General features: G+C 49.8%; 2 protein-coding genes across 2 annotated transcripts in view; one reads left to right on the top strand and one right to left on the bottom strand.

The window, feature by feature from the left end:
• Positions 1–809: 809 nt before the first annotated feature.
• Positions 810–5,310, top strand: MPEG1 (macrophage expressed 1). The gene has a single exon (XM_047877238.1). It carries the CDS (start codon positions 1,052–1,054, stop codon positions 3,203–3,205), a length of 2,154 nt encoding a protein of 717 aa, XP_047733194.1. The 5' UTR covers positions 810–1,051; the 3' UTR covers positions 3,206–5,310.
• Positions 5,311–6,215: 905 nt separating this feature from the next.
• Positions 6,216–16,826, bottom strand: part of DTX4 (deltex E3 ubiquitin ligase 4) — a 37,011-nt gene continuing 26,400 nt past the window's right edge. The window contains 2 exon segments of the mRNA XM_047877237.1: positions 6,216–9,722; positions 13,856–13,945. Coding sequence (XP_047733193.1) covers positions 9,489–9,722; positions 13,856–13,945 — 324 coding nt within the window. The 3' untranslated portion in view covers positions 6,216–9,488.

The following is a 16,826-nucleotide window of genomic DNA, read 5'->3' as shown; positions in this document are numbered from 1 at the left end:
TGGATGAATTGTTGCTTTAAAAAAATGAGTAATAAAGAGCCACATTCTTTTTTATGCACCTATACTGAGCACATGAACTTAACAGCAGAACGAAAAAGTAAAAACTATAACAACAGGTACCAACTTATTGCTAACGATACACACACAGAGGATGTAGAAGTGTGTAAATACATACACATATGTTTCTTGGCCACTGTCTGCTTTTGATAGGTCAAAATCTAGATTATAGTATAGATTTTCTCTTTGTTTTAACATTTCTACCTGAAAGGAAACAACACAGTGTGGGGACCACTTGCCTTCACTCTGAATGCTGAGGACGATGCAGACGGAGGTTCACGGAATCCGCTTCAGGTCCCTTCAGCTCTGCTTCAGGAAATAGCACCTCCAAAGCCTATACTATTAGGCTTGTAACAGTTGAACTCCACAGTCTTTGTGTCCAAGATTTTCAGTCTTTTCTTGTGTGTGAATTGCCTTTACCCTCAGGTGAATGGGAAACCCAGCCCTCAGCCTTGACCTACAGCTACTTGCCTAGGTAAGGCAGAGGCAGTGTGTCTCAGCAAGGATGATGCTACCATTCACCTCTGCATTTACAGTAAAAGGAAACTAGTATTGGAGTCCCAGGGGAGAGCAGTTCAGGAAACTAAAACATCAAGAGAGTGAGCAAAAAGCAAAACGAGAGCTTTCTTTCAAAGCCGGAAATCTCCCATGGAGGAAGCACTAAGACATGCGGTCACACTTTTTCTGAGAACCCACCATGGCTGCAGAGTAACCAGCCTGGGACTGGGGGCTGTGGGGGGCAGTGAGGGTGGTTAACTGGTAAGGATAAAGCTAGGACAACATGATTTTCTCAAAGTCCTGATGGACCTTAGTATTCCATTTGATTCTCATTTCCCCATTTTGCAATTAGATCAGCCCAAAGAGGAACTGGTGGCTTTAGGGGAGCTGCTATATGTGTTTTGTTTCAGCAACTGCCTTCTTTCCCATCTGTTCGGTTTGCACCAAGCTCACTGGCCGCTCCTTAGGGCTGGCGTGTGGCCGGGGCTTCTGAGCCATGAACAGCCTCAGGGGTGCTATCCTCTTGTGGGCACTGGCAGCGTGGGCTAAAACAGATAAGTCTCTGGGTGAGACAGATGAGACCGGATTTCAAAAATGCAAGAATACCTTAAAACTACCTGTTCTGGAAGTCTTACCGGGAGGTGGCTGGGATAACCTGCGGAATGTGGACATGGGACGGGTGATGGACCTGACTTACAGGAGCTGCAGGACCACGGAGGATGGACAGTACATCATCCCCGACCAAGTCATCAGCATCGCCCAGAAACAGACCAATCTGGAGATGAACTCCGAAGTCCTGGAGTCCTGGGTGAATTACCAGAGCAGCACCTCCTACTCCATCAACCTGGAGATCTCCCTTTATTCCAAGGTCAACGGCAAGTTCTCCTCTGATTTCCAGAAGATGAAGACCCTTCAAGTGAAAGACCAAGCCATAACAACCCGGGTGCAGGTGAGAAACCTGATCTACACAGTCAAAATCAACCCGGCTTCAGAACTCAGCTGGGGCTTTAAGAAGGAGCTCATGGACATCTGTGACCGCCTGGAGAATAACCAGACACGGATGGCCACCTACCTGGCAGAACTGCTGGTCCTCAACTACGGCACCCACGTCATCACCAGCATGGATGCTGGGGCTGCTCTCATCCAGGAGGACCACATCAGAGCCTCGTTCCTGCAGGACAGCCTGAGCAGCCGTACTGCCCTGACCGCGTCCGCCGGTGCTGCCTTCCAGAACATCGTGAACTTCAAATTTGAGGAGAACTACACTTCGCAGAACACCCTCACCAAGAGCTACCTCTCCAACCGAACCAACTCCATGGTGCAGAGCATCGGAGGGCTTCCTTTTTACCCAGGCATCACCCTCCAGGCCTGGCAGCAGGGCATCACTAACCACCTGGTGGCCATCGACCGTGCCGGCCTGCCTCTGCATTTCTTCATCACCCCCAACATGCTGCCCGAGTTGCCGGGGCCGCTCGTGAAGAAGCTGTCGAGGACGGTGGAGGCTGCCGTGAGACACTATTACACATTCAACACCTACCCTGGGTGCACAGATGTCAATTCACCCAACTTCAATTTCCAGGCCAACACTGATGATGGCTCTTGCGAGGGAAAAATGACCAATTTCTCCTTCGGAGGAGTTTATCAAGAATGCACCCAGCTCTCTGGGAAGGAGTTTGTCCAACTCTGCCAAAACCTGGAGCAGAAGAATCCGCTCACTGGTGATTTCTCATGCCTCTCTGGCTACTCCCCAGTCCACCTGCTGTCCCAGATCCATGAGGAGGGTTACAACCACCTGGAGTGTCTGAGGAAGTGCACCCTCCTCATCTTCTGCAAGACTGTGTGCGAAGATGTGTTCCGGGTGGCAAAGGCTGAATTTAGGGCTTTTTGGTGTGTGGCCAGTGGGCAGATACCAGAAAACTCAGGACTGCTTTTCGGGGGCCTCTTCAGTGGTAAGAGCATAAACCCTTTGACGAATGCACAGTCGTGCCCTGCTGGCTATTTTCCACTGAGACTTTTTGAAAATCTCAAGGTATGTGCCTCTCAGGACTATGAGTTGGGCTATAGGTTTTCAGTCCCCTTTGGTGGGTTCTTCAGCTGTGCAGTGGGGAACCCCTTGGTGAATGCTGCCATATCCGGAGATTTAGAGTCACCTTCTCTAAGAAAGTGTCCCGGGGGCTTCAGCCAACATCTCGCCCTCATCAGTGATGGGTGCCAAGTGTCCTACTGTGTCAAGGCTGGGCTGTTCACAGGAGGATCTCTGCCCCCTGCCAGACTCCCACCTTACACCAGGCCACCCCTCATGAGTCAGGCTGCCACCAACACTGTCATGGTGACCAATAGCGAGACTGCAAGCTCCTGGATTAAGGATTCCCAGACCCACCAGTGGAGGCTGGGGGAGCCGTTAGAGCTACGCAGGGCCATGAGGGTCATCCATGGGGACAGCAGCGGTCTGTCGGGAGGGGCGGCAGCTGGGGTCACAGTGGCAGTCACTGCTGCCCTGGCAGCCACCGTCACCCTGGCCATCTACGGCACCCGGAAATATAAGAAGAGGGGATACCAGGCATTGGAGGACGAGACGCAGAGTTTGGCTGCGGGCACGGCAGCACCTGGAGATGTCCCCGACGGAGAGCAGGAGCAGAGTCCAGCCTAAATTTCTCCCAGGAAACATTTCTCTCATCTCTGGCCAGAACCACAAGCATGCCTCTCCTTCCTTCTTTCTCCACTTCTGCCTGAGGACTGCAGCAGCAGGTGCAACAAAAGGCAGGTATAACTTTGTGACTTCCTTAGGGCCCTGGGCCAGGAAATGAACAGAGAGCTCTGTGGACAGGGGTTGGGGTGGGGGAGGAGAGCACATGTGACTTTTTAAGCAAAAGTCATCAGGGGTAGGGGCTAAAACACAAAGAAGGTGTCTTTTCTCTGTGTGCATCATGGATTATCTTCATCTGAATATATGTGAAAAGAGAGGAGGGAGCATGTTAATATTTGGATTTGGAGACCATGCGTTTAATCTGAGGTCAGCCACAGTTTCCAATTCACGAGCTATAAGAATTTCTGCCTGTACGTGTTACCCTCCCTCTGTTCTGTTTTGGTTTTTTTGTTTTGTTTTTAATCTCTCTGGATTTCATGCTCCTGGAGGCTGAATGATCCCCTGGAAGACCCAGGAGGTCCCATGTGGCCTCTGATTTTCAGCATAGAGGGCTCTGTACTGATGGACTGGGTCCTTACAACTGTATCTAAACAGAAAGATGTCTCTCCTAAGTCCATGTTTTCCAACTTTCCAACCACAATTCAGACTTACTCCGACCAGACCACTCTTGGCCTTCAGACTAGTGTCATGAAGTCCTCAAAAACAGATTTTAACTTATAATCTATTAGGAGGTCAAGGGAGAAGGGATGGTTTGGAGAAAAGGCATGAAGAAAGAAAGGGTGAAAATTGGAAAAGATCCTGGTGCTCAGGGTAACTGGAATTCTTACCCATAACCACCTACCTGGCTTATGGAGCTGCAGATTTGGGTAACACAAGTGTTCCATTTTCTCAGTCTCTGTTACCAGAGTACCGTCCTTTCTTTTTCCATGAGTGGTCCTTCCCCTTCCTGTCCTTGTATCACGGGTACACATCCCCAAATACACACGTGCACATACCTCCACAACCCCCCTCCCCCGGCCTCCTAGCACACACACACATCCCAAACACAACCCCACTCCCAACTCCCCCAAACACACACACCCCAAACACACACAGAGCCATAGACACACACACACACACACACACCACATTCCAACAAAAAGTCTGCATTTCTCTAGGAGTGGGAGATAAGGAAAAATGCAAAAAAGTCAAAGTAAGCCCACACCCAAGTATTATTTCCTCCCTAAAACCAAAACAGAGTAGAAACTACCAATTATGTATCTTACCTTTGTTTTTTGTTTTTTGTTTTTCCAGCAGAAAAGGGACTGATATGATCAAATCCCTGTTTTTAAATGAAGCAAAAAAAGGCACCCAGCACCCTCTGTGACACATGTATTTCAGTCCCAGGCTGACTTCCCTCAGGCATCTAGAGGGATGCATGCCTGTTACCTGGCATTTGGGGCTTTGCCCAATTTTAATACCAATCTTACTGAATTATAATGAATAGGGTGAGTCTATTAATACTTCTCCGCAACATCTTTTTTTCTAATTTTCTTTTTTATTAAGTAAACTCTACCCTAGATGTGGGACTCCAACTCATGATGCTGAGACCAAGGGTCACGTGCTCTACTGACAGAGCCAGCCCCTTCTCCACAACCTTTTTAATAGTTACACAACTCTTCACCAAATCCAATGTCATTAATGAGCTCATTTCCATGAAGGATAATCTGTCCTCACCTCGTTAACATTCACAGTCGAGAGCTTAGGTTCACATAAGTCCTGAGGAGCCTGAAGATCCCAGCCTGTGGGAAGATGGGAAGGAGGTTCCTTGTCCGCCTCCCACTGTGAATACCAAGCGAATCACAGAAGGTGAGCCCTGCCCCCCCACCCCCCACCGCCAGCCACAGGCACTGATTTCTACATTCTCTTCTCTGAACCCTGCCTCTTAAGCATTAAAATATTCTCTTAAACCTCTGGGTGTTTTGTGGGTAAATTTCAGCTGAGCTAACCACTTTTCTGCAAATTCCCCATGAACCCCTTGAAGATTACGGAGCCTGAGAAACAACGGTCCAGCTACAGGCTGCCAGACTTTGCGCTAACTGCCCTTGGAAATAAAAGTTCTTCACAAACTTCTGTTTCTCACAGAGTTGCACATAACCATGCATTAAAAATGTGGACCTAGGGGCGCCTGGGTGGCTCGGTTGAGAGACCGACTTCTGCTCGGGTCATGATCTCATGGTTTTTGAGTTCAAGCCCCGCGTCGGGCTCTGTGCTGACAGCTCAGAGCCTGGAGCCCACTTCAGATTCTGTGTCTCCCTCTCTCTCTGCCCCTCCCTCACTCATGCTCTGTCTCTCAGAAATAAACATTAAAAAAAAAATTTTTTTTTAAATGTGGACCTAAGGAACACTGTCCGGCTGCTCATCCACAGGAAATGAGAACGCAGGGCTTTGCAGTTTGCAGTCATCCTTTTGCCAAGTCAGCACCTGGAGAGGGGAGTTCACAGGCTCTGTTTTCCTGATCTGTGAGCTCAGACTGGGCGCTGCGGGAAGGCTCACCCCGGCTTCCACCCAAACCACATATGTGGGTGACAAAGGCAGAAATAGAGACATATGTGGGTGACAAAGGCAGCTTTGTGTTTGCATTTTGTGTTTGTGTCTGTGTGAGCATCAGGATGATTAATACTACACATGTATTTGACACACAACAACCTGTCAACTATTGAAACCTATGCTATATTGTCGGGCGGAGGGCACTGTAAAAAGCAAACATTCATGTTTTTTAAGCCGGTCTTTCCCCCACAGATTCGCTTGCATTTCCCCTGCCATGCGGTCTCTTTCTTGAGAGGAACAAGCAGTCAGGTCAGGTCCCTTGGTCAAATGTGTGGGTGGAAAAGATAAGGGGGGGCTGCCGAGAAAGAAGGGAATCCCCTGCCCCCAATCAGTGGAAGGACTTGTGGTTGCTCCCAGACTCGGAGAGGTGCCCCAAATGCCTCATAGGCGCCCTGACCTACAAAAAGCAGAAGGGGAACAGCAATTTGTGGTTGTTCATTTGCCATTTATTGTTCTGCACATACACCTCATGAGCACCAGGTGGCGATGTCCTCTCACAGAGCAACACCAAGGACTTCACAACACATCGGTTAGTTTTTACATTAGGACATTCACCTTCCCTCTCCCAGAAAACCCCCACGCAAATGCCAGTGACCACGGACAAGGATAGGGGACAGGCCCCTTCCTGTACCACGCGGGGTCTCCTCCCTCCCCTCTCATGCACACGACAGTGCAATACCAGGACAAGTACTTTTGACCAAGTGTAAAACCACAGAGAAAGTCCAAGTTCTACAAAAGGGCAGGAGAAAGGGTATGAAACACAAAGGCACGCACAACCACATATACACAATTGACCTCTAAGGGACAGGCATCTGACAGAGTTTGTCTGCAATCCCATTTGTCATCCCTGGAGACTCAGGAAGGGGAAAACCAGGCAGCTGGTGGTCCGGCCATGACAGGCAAGGCATGGGGTTCCCTGTGCAACCCAGGGAACAGAGCAGGAACAACACTGGTGGGGAAACGTCCCGTGTCCCAGGGATCGGTGCTCAGTACCTCCGCTGGCAGGGTGCTCACTGCGCCTGAGACTGTGCCTTTCTAGGCTGGCACAGACAAAGGGCAAAGGGCTGCCTTCCCCCTGCCCCCCGCCTTGCTTGGCACAGCGTTAAAAGGAAATTCAAGATCCTTCTGCCCAGAAAGTCCCACCGAAGGGCAGAACAAGAAGGAGGTACCCCCTGCTGAGCATCCTCAGGGAGGAAAAGAATGGGGGGTACAGACACGGTCGGCATCCTAGGGGTAAGGTCTTGAAGGCATTAAGACTTACCCTCGAAGTGGTATTACCCCTGGCACACCGCCTGCCTGCCTATCCATTCTCTGAGTCCCCTTCCTTCTTTTCTCGGCTGTCCCCTTCCCCAACCATACCTTCTGCCTGAGGCAGGGAAATCAGCCTGTCCCCGCTGCCATGGCCAGTTGTCAAACCTCATCTGCCTTCTTTCCCCACCTCCTGCTCCACAGCTGTGTGTTTCTACCCACTGACCCTCGGTCTGTTTCCTCATCCCTGTGGGTGAGAAGCTCAGCAGACACTTGACCCAGGTGCTGAAGGGCAGAGATGGTACTAGGGGTGCAGTGAGGCTCTTCGATGACCTCTGGGACAGGGTGGCCTGGCAAAGGGCACGGTGGGGGGGGGGGGCGGATAGTAAATGCCTCAGCCATGTCTCTTCCGTTGAGTTCAAGTGTTTCCTCCCGACTGGCAGGAAACTGTGCCCTGTGGTGCAGTGGACTCAGGCCCAATCTCCTGGTCCGCTGGTGAGAGAAGATGGTGGCCGGCTGACCTGAGAGCTGAGTTGTCAGGAAGGATTCCTCTCATCAGAGCTCCCTCTGCTGGAGCCAGTCAGCAACCCGACAGCCATTCAGAGAATAAGGAAAGGCCCAGCACCAGTACCTCCCAAGGAACTGGTGGACACTCAGGTGCATCCACTGGCCACACCAATGTCAAAATGGCTTCAGGCAAACAGCAAGCGGCCACGGAGCCAGCTCTCAGGAAAGCCTGGCTTCAGGTTCTAACTTAAGTACCATTTTTGAAGGTTCTTTTGTTTCCATTTTTCTAGCATCAAAAACCTTCCAAATATTATGAAATATATATGGATATATATACGTCAAACCCCCAAAACATGAGGTATATAAATTCAAATTAGTATCCAGAGGAACTTCCCCCAAACACATAGTTCAAAGAACCCACTTTCAAAGGGGGAATTGGGTTTCCTTTCTTGATCCCCCTTCTCTCCTCCCTGACCCCCAATTCATTCCTTAAGGGAAGTGAAAACCAAGAGGAATATTGGGGAGGGGACAGACAGAGTCTTGGGACACAACCCAAATGCAGGTTGGCCTGGACCATGATGTGGTCCCAACCCTGTTGGGAATGAGCTAAAAAGTCTGCCTCCATGCTCTAGGTCAATCTGTAATAGATGAGGGGCCCAGCCCCCTCTGGGCTCTGATTACCAAGCGTGCATGGAGACAGATCGAAGCCCTCATAGAAACATGACCGGATAGACTGGTTTAGATACGGTCTTGAAAGAGATATAAAAAGGGGTCAGTCCAGTCCTCACCTGACACATCTCCCCAAGCACTGTTCCCTGGGGGCATCTAGAAAGATGCATGATTGTTACCATTTGGGTCCAAGTTTACTGTGGAAATGGGTTGGCAAAGGGTGAAGAAAGTCAAGGAACCGAAGCCTGGCTGTTTGAGCCCCATCAGAGCTGGAGTTTGACAGTTTGCAAAACAGAATGGGAGAACAGGATGGGACTGTCCACCAACCTGGCCCAGTGGTGCACACTCGCGCACACACACACACACATATGCGCATACATAGATGGCACAGAACCCAGCCTGGGCTCTACTCACAGTGACTTGATGAAACTCATGGAATCTTTGAGCTGGTCTGGGATGAGTTGGGAAGAAGGCTATGGGCTCCTCTCCCTGAGGACAGTTCAGATGCTAAGTGGGATGCAGACTCTGGTCTGATCAGAGAGGGGCTGGAAACATCATGAGATGCCAACCCAGAGAGGAATCCCAGAGTCCGTCCATCCGCACAAGAGAACCAGATGCCTCTTTGGACAGGTCGAAGATGTGAGGAGGGAGGGCCCAGAGAGGCCAAGGACTATTCTGAGAGCCGAGTGTGCTCCCAGAAGCCTTTGCTTCTCTGACCCTCTTGGTGAGAAGTGCTTCCTCGATGAACACCGAGGCATCGACATCTGATGTCACAGCAATTTAGCGGTTCACCCCTTTGCCCCCCAATCTTGCACAGTGAGAGCTCCTCGCCTCCAGAGGAGGAGAGAAAAGCAGAAACTCCGCTCTCAAAGCAGAGTGGAAGCAGCAAGAAGCCAGCTGAGGCATTGAACCTCAGGCTTCACAAGGCCAAGGTATGGAGTGCCCACGCTCTGTCCATACCCTAAGTGTGCTGACCGTGCCCCTACTCAGGGGGGCGGGGGGGGGGGGTTCTTGCCTACCCAGCACCGAAAACTCCATGGGAACAGACCGAGGATGGCCCTCATCCCATGTCCCCTTTGTGGTGGATGAGGTTTATGAATGACATCACCTTATTCATCTCCCTCCCCGCTGTGGCCAGGAGGGATGGGGAATGGGGATAGAACAGAGCGGGAAATGAGGGGATTGGGAGGGCATGGCACCAACTTCCACCTCGATTCTCCCACTTCCTGCCCTGTGGTCCCCGCGGCCCCTCCTGGCTCAAAGACCCTCCAGCTCAGTCCTTCTCCTGGGTAGTGCTGTCCTCGGAAATGCCCTGGGCAGCCAGCTCAGCCAGCACATTATCCAGGTAATTGGCATCTGGGTAGCCGTGACCCGTGAGATTAGAGCCAAACTCTGTCTTGTGGTGGACCTCGTTCCAGATGACGGTGTCTGACTCGCCGGTGGTGCTGGAGGTACCGATGGCAAAGATGAGGCGGCGATCCCAGGCCACAAGCAGCAGCTTCAGCACCTGAGCGAGGGGAGGCAGGAGACCAAAGGCAGACATTCAGTGTTGGTCAGAAACTATGTCTTGATGGTAGGGTCTTCCCAAGGGTCCATGTCTTCTGGCATCATGATGCCCCCAGCGGCACAGTGAATAGAAAGAATTTGGGGGTGGAGTCAGGGAGCCGCAAGGTAAAGTCTTGGGTCTGTCAGCAACTAACTGTGTGACCTTGGGCATATTCTGTCCCCTCTCTGGGCCTTAATTTCCTTACTTACAAAATGGCAATGCTCTGATCTGCTAAATGGTACGAGGGCTTTCATAGCAGTGCCTGGCACCCACACCTCAACAGATGTTAGCTACAGCAGCCTGGCTAAAAGACAGGATCTAGGAATTCGAGGCACTCACGATCCAAGAGCTTCTGAAGCGTGTCCGCCATTCCCTCCACCGCCCAAATGCGGCATTAGTGCACCCTCAGCTAGTGGTGTGGCAGAGCTCTCCGGTGACATGGTTGAAGTGGGGTGACCTCTCCCAGGCCATTTCACATTCATTTACTCACCTGGTCCTCATAACCACACATGGAGGCAGATCTGGCGGGGGCTACTATTGTCTCTATTTCATAGGTGAGGCCCAGAGAGGTGTTCGGGCTTGAAGAGTGTTCTCATTCAGCTAAATTTTTTAAAAATGGCTGCGGAGCAAGACAAGGGCCTAACACCCTACCCAGCATGAAGACGGCCGATAAAAGTGACCTGGATTCAAAAAAGAATGACCGTCGACACGCTGTGGGCTGGAGGTGGGGAACTGTAAGAGTGGTGATACCAACATGAAGTAATGGCACATGGTAGAGATACGATCGACCCTCCCCCGAGGGTTTACTTACTATGTAGCAAGCACTGGGTCACGTACCAGTGACAACAACTCGACAAGACAGGTATTCTCCTTATCTCCTTTCTACACACGAAGAAGCTCAGAAGATAAAGACTTGCCCTGTTCGTCCAGCTAGTACATGGCAGAGGGCCTAGACTTCAGGACTGCCTGAACTTACAGTCCGTGGTCTGAGTTACTACTCTGTTGACTCTCAGATGTGGATCCATTCAGAATTCATGGGGGAAGATGCTTCTGAACTGTTGGAGAGGAGGGGGGAGATACAGCTGACCCTGAACAACACGAGTTTGAACTGTGCAGGTGCACTACACGTGGTCTTTTTTTCACAGTATAATATAAAATACAATATATATATAATACATAAAAATATAAAATATAAATATTTTCACAGTATGATACTTATGATTTTCCTAATAATATTTTCTTTTTCCTAGCTTACTTTATTGTAAGAATACAGTATATCATACACACAACATACAAAATACGTGTTAACTGGCTGCCTATGTTGTCGGCAAGGCTTCTGGTCAACAGTAGACTGTTAGTGGTTAAGTTTTGGGGAAGTCAAAGTTATACGTGGATATCAGCTTTGGGAGGATAGAGGTCAGCACCTCTAACCCCTGAGTTGTTTAAGGGCCAGCTGTCCATTAATAGAAAAGGACATGTAGACACAGTAAATGAATATGAGCCAAGGCATGTGTAATTATAACAACAGCTGTCACCATGCTGGGCATTTTACAAATGCTACTTTCACTTAATTCTTAACAACATCCTGTCCACACAGATAGAAATTATAACCACTGTTATATGGATCCAGAAACTAAGACCTCAGAATGTTCATCTTTATGCCAGTCCCCACATCTGGTAAATTGCTAAAGTAGGACTCGAAGCCAGGCCAGTTTGTCTCCAAAGCCCAGGCTCTTATTACCTCACTGTGCAAGAGCCCAAGGTTAAGGTCCCAGACCAGCAGATGTGAAGGATAAAGGTGAGGAATTAGTGAGAGGGGAAGGTTCAGACCCCCACCATAGTAGGTCTTGAATGCCAAGCTGAGAAGATCGTACTTTGTAAAGAAGGAAGGGAAAGATATCAGAACAATTTTTTGGGTTTTTTTCTACCTTATTTCTTTTCAACAAAAAAGTTTGGTGGTAGAAACTGTACTTTAAGATACTTAATGTGGTGGCAGGTAAAAGATGAAAGTATTTATGGGGCCCCTGGGTGGCTCAGTGGGTTAAGCATCGACTCCTGATGTCAGCTCAGGTCATGATCTCATGGTTTGTGAGATCAGGCCCCGTGTCGGACTCTGTGCTGACAGTGTAAAGGCTGCTCGGGATTCTCTCTCTTTCCCTTTCTCTCTGCCCCTCCCCCTGCTCATGCTCTTTCTCTCTCTCAAAATAAATAGATAAACTTTAAAAAAAATGTATTTACTAGGTGGGTATGGCAGGATTAGAAAAGGAGTCACGTGGTTTGGCAGGCAGTTCACTGGGAAACAAGCCAGTGGGGTAGTGGCTCAGAGAGAGAGTCCAAGGAGACTACTGTGTCCCATATGGGTCCCAGGGATTCTGGGTATGTCATTAACAAGAGGAGGGAGGCCTGGAAGAGAGGGGAGCAGCTCTTGGCAAGATTCAAGTTTTAGCAGTAGGACTTCACAGCAGACATGTTTAGCCAGCAGTTGGGACTGTAGAGCTGGGGCTCAGGCACAGAAATATGGCTTGCTCAGGGCTCAGGATCAGGACTGGTCCTGACTTCTAATCTGAGGACCCTGCACTGGGTACATCTTCACCATGTGGTTGATTTTCTCATTGTTCCGCATGATCTGCTTCCTCCTCTGTAACAGAACACTCATGCCCTTTGCCATGTGACCCAAGGGGCTGCCTTGTAGGCAGTTCATGACCCCGTTCCTTGTGTGGTGTTCATGACTTGCTGGGGCCTGTGAAAGGTGAGGAGGAGTGACAAGCTTCCAGCAGCAGCTGTAGTGGGTTCACACTATTCCACTCGGATTCTCTCTTGCTCCTCTGCTCCCTTCCAGGAGAAGGGCAGAGACCACAGAAAGGCTGCTCCTTCAGCCTGGATTCCAGGACACGGAGCCCCACGGAGCAGACAGAGTAGACTCATAGCAGCCAAACAAGCCACAGCCACTGGCATGCACAGTGCATGAGAGTCAGCATTTGTTGATGTCAGCCTCTGAGACCAAGGTTGTTACCCAGCAGGACCTAGAGAAAGCTAGCTAAAACCCACTTCCGGTCCAGCACTGCACCCCACAAGAAGGGGCACGACACCCCCTTAGATCAATGGTTCTTTTCCTTTTTGAGATCAGGGAAGGTTTGGAAATCCAATTGTTTTCTGGCCTTAGCCACAGAAAAATGAATATAAAGATTTTTATTCTAATTTTACAATTCATAGAACCACGGAAGCTTGAACCATGAATCACTGGGGATCCAGAAACCCAATGATTTTTCCCTCTGTCTTTTGGGAAAGTCATAGAATACAGAAGTACATTAAAAGAAAAGAAAAAAGGTAATCTCCCACAAATTAGGATCCCTGCCCTGGAGCAGTGCCTCTGAAGCTTTAATGTACTGTCAGATCACCTGGGATCTTGTTAAAATGGAGTTTCTAAGGTTCTGCATTTTTAAAAAAAGTGTATTTACCCATTTTTAAGAGAGACAGAGAGAGTGAAAGTGGGGGAGGGGTAGAGAGAGAGAGACAGACAGACAGAGAATCCCAAGAAGGCTCCATTCTGTCAGTGCAGAGCCCAATGTGGGGCTTGAACCCACGAAGTCATGAAATCATGACCTGAGCCGAAGCCGGATGCTTAACCAACTGAGCCACCCAGGTGCCCCGAGGTTTGGGCTTCAGTGGTTCTATGAATTGTAAAATTAGAATAAAATCTTTATGTTCATTTTTCTGTGGCTAAGGCCAGAAAATGATTGGATTTTCAAAACCTTCCTGATCTCAACACCAAGCTTCTAGGTGTTGTCACTGGTGCTGGTCCCAGGACCATCTGCTAAGCAGCAAAGCCCCCTGGGAAAGGATCCTAAAATAGATGAATTATTGCCAGTGCTATCCAGGAGAGGAAAAAGCCCTGCCCCAACTATCCTGCAAAAGAAAACATTCTAATTGTCCCCACCTTAACCTACAGTTGGCTCAAATATGACCTTGTTACCATGTGCGTCTATGGTAAAAAGAGACCCAGCTCTTTAGCCTGTGCACAGCAGGAAGCAAAACTTGGGGCCCTGACACAGAAGCAAATCCTACCCCCCAGCCCCCCAAACCCCCGTTCTTACTTTTCTCCCTTTCTCGCTGTCTGGAAGGTAACAGTGTCTTGGGAAGCCACGGGCGCTGAAACTCTTCCCAGGATTCGGGTGTTCCGGCCCCTGAAAGCAGAAAGGAAGCCGGCGAAGGGCATTTTTCAAGATGTTTTTAATGAAGGGGTGCAGACCATGCGTGACTAATTCAAGTAATGATGACAATAATAACGGTCATAGCGTCTGGACAGAGAACAGATCCCAAAGCAGTGATAGCAGTGGTTTCCCGCCTGTTTTGGAGTCGTTAGACCTGCATTTGGACCCAGAGCGGCCACCTCCCAATGTGTTGGCTGGAGCCCTCTCTTGGGGTGTGGGTTCCCCCATCCATCGAATACGGAGAGTGTGAAGGCTAAAGTGAGCTTGGCACCGCAGTGCATAGTAAGAGCTCAGTAAATGTTCATCATCATCACCCGGGGGGCTCTGGCCACGGGCTCTTTTGTTTTACAAAAGAGGAAAATTTCAGCCTAGAGAGGTTACAGGGCTTCTCCAATGTCAATGGCTTTGCCAAAATTTAAGCCCAGGCTTCCTGAGGCACATGATGAACTTTTTCCCTCTAAAGTACTCAGAATAACAAAAGTGCCTCTGAGCCAGGAGCCTTGGAGTCATCTTTATCCATTCATCCACTGATGTGCATGTAGGGTCTTGGCTATTGCGAATAATGCTGCAGTGAACTTGGGGGTGCACTGATACCCCAATTCAGCAAGCAAGCAGGGACAGAAACTGATGCAGAATTTAGCCAGAAGCCAGGATTCCTAATCAGGATCTACAGGCCCCCTTGAGAAGCTCATGAAAAGTGAGGGATTTTTCTCCCAGAACCAATGCATCTATTCCCCCCCACCCTCCCAACCCCTTCCCACCCCAAACAGAAATGTTTGTCTATAATTTCTGAGCATCCCTGACCCCCTGAGGGTCTGTGGAGCCATTTAAAAAATCCCTTCTAGATGAAGCCAATCTAATATTGATAATTCCATGCAGCTCCTAGCACAAGCTCTCACACAAATGGTAATTGTCGTGGCTGAAAAAAATGAGTCAAGGAGTGAATGAATGCATGAATGAATGAAGAAACTATAAGAAAACACAGACTTTTCATTTTTTTCTTATAGTGGATGGTGGTTCCAGACTGATTTTTTAGAAGTTTATTTATTTATTTTGAGAGAGAGAGAGGGAGAGCAGGGGAGGGTCAGAGAGAGAGAGAAAATCCCAAGAAGACCCTGCGTGTCAGTGCAGAGCCTGATGCAGGGCTCAAACTCTGGAACTTCGAAATCATGACCTGAGCTGAAACCAAGAGTCAGACACTTAACTAACTGAACTTACCCAGGCACCCATCCCTCCCAAACTGAGTTTTAAATCCTGTGATTTAAAAAGATTTTTTTTTCAATGTTTTTATTTATTTTTCGGACAGAGAGAGACAGAGCATGAACGGGGGAGGGGCAGAGAGAGAGGGAGACACAGAATCGGAAACAGGCTCCAGGCTCCGAGCCATCAGCCCAGAGCCCGACGTGGGGCTCGAACTCACGGACCGCGAGATCGTGACCTGGCTGAAGTTGGACGCTTAACCAACTGCGCCACCCAGGCGCCCCTAAAAAGATTTTTAATAGCATGGCTCAAGATCATCTATCCTTTCCAAATTGAACATCTTAAGCGCAATACAGGAGAAGGGAAATATACCCCTGGGCTGAGAGAGGTAACAACGTCGTCTTCTTGGAGATGCAGGACGTGACAGTTCTGAATTTCATAGTCCCATGAAATCAAAGCACATTTACAACATGCTCACGGCCACAGCTGTTTGTAAGCCAGACTGCCCAACTCCAGAGACGATTCCCAGCACGGCTCTGCCTGCGCCTCACCCTCCTGAGACTTGCCCGTCTGCAACACAGACACCCACTTGGCGCTGACCCCAGGAGGCTGTGTGCTCCCTGCACGTCGCCAAGTGGAGCAGTCACGACTCTGCCTCCTCTAGATTGGAGACTCGTTCTCTGAAGTGAAGGCAGAACTCCAAGTTCTCGATTCTTCTTGGAAACCCCAAGCCCTTGTGGTCTCTGGAGTCTCCAGGGACAGGGACGGACACAGCACTGAGGGGTCCTGCTACTGACTCGCAAGGGGTGGTCTACAGAGTGGCTGCACTGACTGCAGAGAGATGCATTTCCCTTGGTGTAAGCTTGAGTTTTCCTGGACGATCCATGATCCATGGCGTCTACACAGGCAGCAAGTGGCCCCTCAACAGCACCCCTCCCACCCCCTCGACCCCCGTGCTGGCTCTCCATTCTTTAGTCCCAGAGGCTGGGAAAAGAATCTGCTGCAAAATGGTTGCCCCGCCCTGATCTTTGCCCTACTTCTCACCAGGGATCAGACACCGGCTGTCTCTCCCGACTCCCTGACTCCCATATTGTCAGTCTTGTCCCTACCATCCCAACTGGCTGCCTCCAGTCATTCCAGAAGGTCGCAGCCGCCCCCACCTCCAACCACATCTCCCTCTCCCTCATCCTCCGCACCTTCCTTGTTCAGGCCCCATGACCAGAATGGTCTCCTAACTGGTCTAATCAGGTCACCCCTCACTCCTCCGCCAGGCTGACCTTCCCAAAGTGCAGTCCCAACTACACAACTTCCCAAAATGTTGGTCGCATTCAGCAGTGAGCTGGACAAACAAAGCCTGACAAATAAAGCTGCAGCCCTCACCATGCTGGGGTCCTTCCATGGCCTGCCCACAGTCCTCCTTCACTCTCTGCTCCTTCACGCACCCTCCTCCCATCCCCCACCGTCACAAGTCCCCAAATTAAACTCTTCCTTGTGGCCCACCAACACCCCTACTTCCTCTCCACCACAACTCTGCTGTGTCCTCCCACTAAAAACCTTCTCCTCCATTTCTTTACGGCTCTCAAGGTTCAACTACTGGTGCCCTGCACCAGAAAGTCTCCTCAGACCCTCCCAGACAGACAGACAGACATAAGCC

The sequence above is a fragment of the Prionailurus viverrinus genome, chromosome D1 (genome assembly GCF_022837055.1).
Source record: "Prionailurus viverrinus isolate Anna chromosome D1, UM_Priviv_1.0, whole genome shotgun sequence".
NCBI classification, from domain to species: Eukaryota; Metazoa; Chordata; class Mammalia; order Carnivora; family Felidae; genus Prionailurus; species Prionailurus viverrinus.
This window is presented reverse-complemented; position numbering and strand designations above follow the sequence as displayed.